The 8,185-nt window shown below is 33.4% G+C and overlaps 1 protein-coding gene across 1 annotated transcript; it reads right to left on the bottom strand.

The window, feature by feature from the left end:
* Positions 1-1,036: 1,036 nt before the first annotated feature.
* LOC113870134 (cyclin-T1-3-like) lies at positions 1,037-5,764 on the bottom strand. Its single transcript, XM_027506734.1, has 6 exons — positions 5,247-5,764; positions 5,019-5,100; positions 4,370-4,504; positions 3,875-4,050; positions 2,510-2,655; positions 1,037-1,068 (listed from the first exon to the last, which is right to left on the bottom strand). Exons 1-6 carry the CDS (start codon positions 5,762-5,764, stop codon positions 1,037-1,039), a joined length of 1,089 nt encoding a protein of 362 aa, XP_027362535.1.
* Between the last annotated feature and the right edge of the window lie 2,421 nt (positions 5,765-8,185).

Raw genomic sequence — 8,185 nt, 5'->3', positions numbered from 1 at the left:
CAAGAAACAGCGAAATAAACCAAAAAACGACGTACGTTTATTTTGTGTTATTTTAATAGGTATATTAGAGATAAATGTACAATGCTCAAAAAATGGAAAATAATTTTAGTCATATTTAAGTTTTCCATTTCAATTATTAAATATAATTAAATATCTTTTTAATAAATATTTTTTAATTGTAAAACACATAATAAAATTCAACTAAATTAAGAGAAATTAAAATATATAATTTTAATATTTCTACAAATTAAAAAATAAGTTATACACAAATTAAATAAATATAATTGTTTTCTAAACAAACCAAAAACGTTAAAAATTGAAAGAAATATACCTTTATAAAGTCCAATTTTTTTGCTAGCAATTCCTGTAATAATAGTATCATCATTTCTTGATAAAGAATAAGACACTGTAATACAACTCTAAAACTTTAAGTAATAAATACACGAGCCCATCTATTTGATTTAACATTTAACCCAATTTTAATCAAGTCATCACCAATTCTTAATTGATCTTTTATTCATTCAATTTCTCTAGTTATCCAAACAGATAATCGAACGAATTTTCGGTTCAACCAATCAAACCAACTGTCCTGCATTGATTTTTAAAACAGTGGCCATTGAATGCATAAATGTAGGTTCACTCGTTCAATTATGAACAAATTCCACCAGGTTTAAAATTAAATTTTGGATCACGATAACTGTTGTACTTTGAAATTTAACAATACGCATGCATGCTAATACTCCACTAAACTTGGCCACGTTGTTGGTATATATACATGACGTGAGATCAGAAGGCATCAACTAATCAACTAAATGAATACAAAGGATATACATAACATTTTGAGCACACACATTCACGGAGTTGAAACACTAAACCTTGTAGGTCACAACTCTTCAACATTTAGTTTATCAAATAATATATCAAACAAGAACGTTAAAAGTACTCACGGTTTCCTTCCGAGGCATCTTTTTAACAGAATATGGCACCGAACTCTACTATGTGGCTAGAAGCCATTATAATCTTGCTCTTTATACATTTAAAAGAGCTCCATTAACTGGTGCGAGACATCTGCATAAAAGTCAGAATCAGTATTAATAACTAATAAAAGAGGAATTTAAATATAAAAAAATGCTAGACAACCATATCTTCTGTTGACAAAATTTTAAATGATTTTTTTTGACAAAATGATTTGACTTGAGTGTTGACTCTTGCATGGGTTGGTCGTAGCACTTTTTTCCATCCAACAACAATAGATGAATCTAGGGAAATTTTGGCTATTTATTTCTGCTTGTGCAGCATTACTCCGATACAAGTCCAGTCACATTTTCATGACCACTCTTCTAACAAGCTACATGTTGGGTTGGACTCTCAACTATGTGTCCAAAAGTCTAAATTTTCAAGCTTATTTTCTACACTTAATTGAGGGGAGTGAGAAGTCAGTGGAGTGGGTGAGGGAAGTCCATTTTCGCAGCTTAGTGTGAGTATTTTCGGAGAGAGGCATCAAAAAGAGAGAAGGGAAGTGAGGGAAGAAAAGAAGTTCCAGACCAGTTACTCCAATTCTTTGATATCCGATTCGTTCACCGTTGGATCGGGCTGAACAGCAGGTTTGTAACACGGTTCTCTTCGTTCTAACCGTTCGGATCGTCGATTGGAGGTCTGAAGTTGGAGATATTGTCTTCGCACAGAAGCCCTATTTTTGGTGACTCTGCACAGACCAGCTGCTGAGAAATCGTTATTTCTCCTTAGTTAACCGTTGGATTGAGCTGAAACTTTGATAATAGTTCCCAGACGTATATTTCTTCATTCTGACCGATGGGATCGTCGATTGGAGGTTTTGGCTGAGAGAAATTGTATCTGAACAGTAGTCCTATTTTGTGAGATATTCTCTCTTTGATCCTTCGTTGTAGGCTTTATTGCTCTGTTGATTCTGGCTGGCTGTTTGCACGAATTTGTGCACTTGATTGAACACTCTTGTACTCCTTATTTGATTATAGTGGAGCTTGATTAACTGGCTTGAACCCGTGGGTTTTTACTTCTCACATTGAGAGGGTTTTCCCACGTAAATAATTCTCTGTGTCCTTGTGTTTGTTGCTGTCATTGGTTATTGTTGTTACTCCTCACAGGTTCTTGCAAGTTTGGGGAATTGTTTCCGCTGCTTACTTTAGATAATTGTGTTCTTGTGTTTGGTTTTCCCCAACACTACAACCTATATTTTTATAACAATATGAAAACTAGGACTAGAATTCAAGTTTCAAAATCTAAACAAAAAGTTTAAGGGAAAACAGTAAAGAATTAAAAAGGAGATTGGCCTCAGATATTGCTCTTTAAAAAATGATCAACTGCTGCAATATAATAATAAAATTGCTCCTTTTCATTCTCCCAAAAACCAATCACTTACTCATTACTGATGAACCAACCCTTGCAGAAATCAAAATACTATAAATTCAACATTATTGTTTGATAAAAGAAACGGTAGAGAGGAACAGAAGGGGAAGTGGGTGCAGAGTACCCAAAAGAATGGATGGTGTTGCCTCAAACTCTTGCCAGATATTCTGATAAGCATTAAGATCAATGTTCAGAAACTTTGAAGCAAGATATGCAGCTCCAGCAGCAATATGAACGGGTTTAAACTGAAGCCACAAAGAACTCCGAAGCCTGCAAAATAACATTGTTAGCTTCACAAAACCAAATATGACACATCACTACTGTCTACGTACAGCATCTCTCAACATATATAATACAGCGACATGCAAATAGTAAACTAACCATCTGATGCAACAATAACAGAAGAAGATTCTTTTACAAGTTACAACTTATCTCACCATGTCTGAGATGATGTCGCCAACTAAAATGTGAAGTAATATAAGCTAGATAATACATACAAAATTGAACGTTCATTCCAAGTGGAAAGCACAAATTTACTAACTTTTCCTTAACAACAAGAAAAGCAGCAACTCAGGAAGAATACTATTCCAAGAATCTCTGAGTGATTGCTGATAGAGTATCAAATTACAGCATTATCTTATCTAGAGATTTTTTTTTCAGATTTCCAGGCCTAAAACTTCTGTGGGGGCTTTAAACTCCAGAAATCTATGCAATTAAAATGAAAGGAAAGGCGGGGTTTTGCAGGTTGCAAACAATTGAATCTTTCAAAGCTAATGCCAATGCAACATCTTCTGCTTACAGTTTGATCTGGAAAGCCTTGCTAATATGCACATTGGAATGCTTATGACGAATGCATCATACTCTGCATTACTCATGTAATCAATTAATAAACCAGTTTGAAAGGAAAAATAACATAAAATTTCAAAAGGGGAAATATAAGGACAACCCAGTGCTTGGGGATCCCGCCAAGTGGGGTTTGTACACAACATTACACCCTGTATGCGGAGAGACTGTCTCCAGAAAATGGAATATGCAATGCAAGCTTCCATCCAAAGGCCATTTTGAAATATTAAATGTTTTTCAGGACAATTGAAGACTCTCGTCCATATCTGAATTTCAGAAACTATTTGTTTTATCTTTCTTTTTGTTAGTTTCTGACTGTCAGATCACTTCCTTGATCTTCTTTTTGTCCAGTATATCAGAAGTGCAAGGATAATTGATAACCAATTTGGCCAAAGGTCATCAGAATAAATACAAAGCATTCAGGGGACCTATTTTCACAATTGAAGGAACTGTTCCACCGGGGGACGGTAAATGAGTATGTGGAAGTTTGATATGCATGCTGCTCAAATATCAATCTCTCTGACTGTGGGCTTGAGTGCAGATAACTCACAGTATCAAGACAAATTTGGTCCAAAAAGTGCATTGGCAAGGAAACATACTGCTGCAATTGTAGAAGGTATAAGATCCAACAAATAAGAAAACTCACCCTTCGCTGACCAAGTTTAATGCCAGATTCACCAAAACAGTATTTGATGGGCCTAATTTGCCAAGGACAGATATAAGAGATGCATACGGATGCTTCACATTGAGTTCAAAATTTAGTGTAGTAAGCAACAAGAACTCAGCCTCAAGAACCCAGTCATGAAACTTTTCAAACCAATCCTGCAAAACAAATCAAGTCGATATAAATGAAAATTGATCTTACTAGTATCCTATTCTAAGGAAGAATCTGTCCTAGAGATTCTTTAGTATCAAAGATATGTAAACTGATTTGAGCTCATAAGATACTTAAATGACAATATCCATCCAAAATTTTATTGCAAATCGGCAATCACATCCATGAGTAATTTTATAGACATATCTAGCATACTCCAATACAATTGATAAAGATTCTATTATTTGGTAATTTTTTCCGTGTCTCGTGAGAGCAATATGATACCAAAAGAAATAAGAAAATGTGCATGATTTGAAGTCTACTCACAATAGGAAGCAGATAAAACAATAAAGTAAAATCTTGTTGATGTAAGATTTCACTGGACGCTCGCAACACGTTGTTCAAAGGACGTGGCGTTTCCTCTGACTTTCCAGCAAGAAAAAGGGCAGCAGTAGCAATCAGCTGTTGCAGAGCGCAATCAAAATTAATGAATCACAACTTGACTATGGAGAAGCAACTTGAAAGAACAAATATGAAAAACCACATGTCACTATTTGGAATGGCACACACCATCTGTTAGGAAGCATGGGCATATCAGATACTTCTTGGACACTTCGAATACCCCAAACTACATTTTCCAATTTTTTACTTTTATTTTTATACAAATACAAATAATAAAACCTATAATAAATAGATAAATGATAGTATTTTAATAATGCTTACTTCTAAGACATATTCTCTCTCTACATTAAAAATATTTGTACTTGTACGAGTCATGTTCAAACTAAAATTTGCCATATCCTGTATCTGTGTCGTATTGTATTTGTCTTATGTTGTATCAATGCTTCCTCAATGATAATTTTCTGTGCACTTCTCAAAGTATGACAAATTCCATGAACCTTGTGGTCTCTGTGACTGAAGAATTTAGTAAAAAATGAAAAAGGTACTCGTAATTAGAGGACAGTAAGAGACTCACAAATCTGTCATGGCAAGCATGTGATCGTCGAACGAAAAAACGGTGGCACAGAACCATGGCAGTCCCAGTGGTAGTTTGAGGCCTGCAAAGAAGCATGTCAAACTACACTAGTACAAAACGCTATCAAACAATTACTTGTAACCCCAAGTACCAATATCATAAGCATATAGTCAATAATGTTTCACATGAAAATAAGAAAAATAACATGACCCATAATGCGAATCTTACAAGACAAGCCGCATTCCAAGACTCTGAAGGAAGGCACAGTAGGTGTAGCGCAAGTGTGTCTCGTGAAGAACATCAATACCATCTCTTCTTGATGGAGAACATCTATCAATCTCATCCCTTGACATAAACACTTGCTCATTGTCTATAGAACAATCAAGCTTGCAGATAGGTGATATAGAGGTATCACCATTGGATCTTGTGGGTGGTGCTTGAAAGCTAATGAATGAAGGGATTTTGTCTTGGAGAATGAATGGAAGATACCGGCCTCCTTCCCAAGTAAGAGATGAATACTTTCTCCTTTTCAAAGATGACTGCACGGCATCATACTTAGCACGATCAAAGTTGTGAAAATTAGAATTGCCACCATGTTCTGCCCTGTAGTTATTATGAATGTTATAATTCCTGTGATAATAGTTGTTCCTGCTTCGTTTCCGATTGCCATTGTTGAAGTTGTTTCCATCAAAGGTGGACCAATAACCACCATGTCCTCCTCCTGGCAAATTTCCTCCAGAAGACATAGTACCTGCAAAGCATAACAAATCACCTATATATTCATGATCAGTCTTTTTTATTTAAAGTTCATTCTTTTTTCTCTGTGACAATAAGTCCACCTCTATAATCAAATTCAAATTTCATCGTTGGAACGCCACCAACTAATTTTCGATATTTTAGAGTCCAAAGGAACAAGTTCTACCTATAACAATCCAAAAAATATCCCTAATAAACTACGATCCATCGTTCTGAGGATATTTTGAATTCACATGGTACAATTTACTGAGGGAAAAAAAATGGTGCATAAAGTTCAATGGCTGAAAATCCCATGTCTTCCGAAGCTATATCACAAAACATTAAATGTCTAAATGATTTTAGCATCAGACACAGAGGACCAAAATTTATAGAACTAGATGGTGGAAATCTTATCATCACGCACATCTCGTTGAACATAAGTTATTGAAAAACTCGATGTGGAAAATCCAGAGTGATAAATAAGAATAGAGTGAATGCATGCCTGATTAAGCAGCGGAGCAAATCTGGGCAATAATATGAAGTCAAATTAAGTTTACAAAGTGGAATTGGAATGAAAATTTGTGGTTTTAAAAAAAGGGAATGAAGAAAAAACAGCTTAGCATGTCTCTGAAGTTTGAAGATCACGAGCAACTAAGGAAAAGAATGTCTAGAACGTTACGCATGTATGAGCAACGAAGAAAAACAATGAATGTTTGAAACGTCACGCATGCATGTGGAGGGAAAATATAGCCCAACGTTTCACTGTATTGGAAGTTTAGAATCAATGTTGTTTACTGTTAAAAATTTGTATAAAAACCAGCTATATATTTTTTAAATAAAAAATAACATGATATCTTTATAATTAAAATTTAAAAATCAAACTAAATAATTTCTTAATAATTATATAAGTTTTATTGATAAATGTCTAAGAATATTAAATAAAAAAGCAAGATGAATTGTGTAACAAATTAGGTTAAGAGTAGCATTTTTTTATATATAAACGTAAATTAGGTTAAGACACTTATTAGTATTTTATTAACTATTTAGTATTGAATACATTTATTGTTTGAATACACTTACAATACACATTATTTCTAATCATGAATTGAATTTAAAAACATTTTCATGTTTAGTAAAAATCTTAGATACGTTGAAAATTGAAAATCATTCTTTTCTTAGTAATTAACCAAATATAAAAATTGTACCTCCTAGAAACATTGGTTATGTTGAGAAAGCTTGGACTTGCGATCAAGCTCTCTCACTAAGTAGCCAACCAGAGATTACCAAGGCTGTTAATGCATACAGCCTTGACCAAACACAATATGCCTTGACCAACCTGAGGTTATGATAGAATCCACCAAACAACTAATAAAGAAATCAATGAAATTGTAGGGATACTGCAAATTATTTTAACAATAATTTTCTCAATTTAAACCTTATCAAAGATTTTTTTTTAATAAAATTAATTTAAAAATTGTATCTAATAAGTTAGTAAAAAATTTTCATAAACAAAAGTAAGAAATTTATAACTTGGTATAGAAATTTACATCTAAACTATTTTTTAATCATTTTCCCATTTCATTCTCTTTTAGATTACTTTTTTGTTACACTTTTATGATAAATTATCTTGAATTAAATAAATATGATCAACAAACAAACGATGTAGTATATAATTGGATTCTATTTAAGAAAATTCCATAAACCATTTTATACTAAAAAATTAGTGCCCTTGATAACATAATAACTAGTTAAAACTTAAAAGGCAAGTATAAATGAGCTTGGATTTTGACATGGATAATTAATATCAATATACAGTTTTTTTTATGAGCATATACAGCTGGTTTTACAATGAAAAATGATCTATATAGCTTGTGAACAAAGCATCACAGGCACCCCACACGTAATGCCACGAATCCTGCTGTGAATGGATATGCCCCGCCGAGAGAGATTCGATCCAAATTATCTGACAAACCAAGTAACTGGCTACAACACAAAGAAAAAGAAACGAACAATTTTAATTACTACTAAATGTAATTACGAAACTTATTGTTGTTCAGTAATCATTGACAAAAATCTGCACCCATGAATGCAAAAGCCGTTCAGTTCTATAATTGCCCTACCGATCCGCTCCGTGAAAAAATATTAGTGTGCTTCAGAATGTACAACTAGGATTTGAATCATCGTCCCAGCGCATAGCACTATTTACAACTCTTAGCCTCCGTTAATTTCGAAATTGATAAATAAGTGTTTGTAACGTACTCTTTCAACACATTTTTAATTAAATATATTAAAAACCATAAAAATTATGAGTGAAACATAAAATTCATATTATTTTATGATTTTCAATGAATTATTAAATAATGTATTATCAGTATTTCACTTAATATAGCTTTCTCACACATGTTTGGACCTCCTGGTTTGACGGCCAAAGC

Source organism: Abrus precatorius, unplaced genomic scaffold (assembly GCF_003935025.1).
Source record: "Abrus precatorius isolate BTA unplaced genomic scaffold, Abrus_2018 Scaffold6, whole genome shotgun sequence".
NCBI lineage: Eukaryota > Viridiplantae > Streptophyta > Magnoliopsida > Fabales > Fabaceae > Abrus > Abrus precatorius.
This window is presented reverse-complemented; position numbering and strand designations above follow the sequence as displayed.

What these genes read in the sequence shown, in the direction of transcription:
- LOC113870134 (XM_027506734.1), bottom strand. Translation starts at nt 5,764, where the DNA reads ATGTCTTCTGGAGGAAATTTGCCAGGAGGAGGACATGGTGGTTATTGG. An exon ending in CTTGGAATGCGGCTTGTCTT is followed by an intron (nt 5,101 to 5,246) that starts GTAAGATTCGCA and finishes GCTTCTTTGCAG; the next exon opens with GCCTCAAACTACCACTGGGA. An exon ending in ATGCTTGCCATGACAGATTT is followed by an intron (nt 4,505 to 5,018) that starts GTGAGTCTCTTA and finishes GCTCTGCAACAG; the next exon opens with CTGATTGCTACTGCTGCCCT.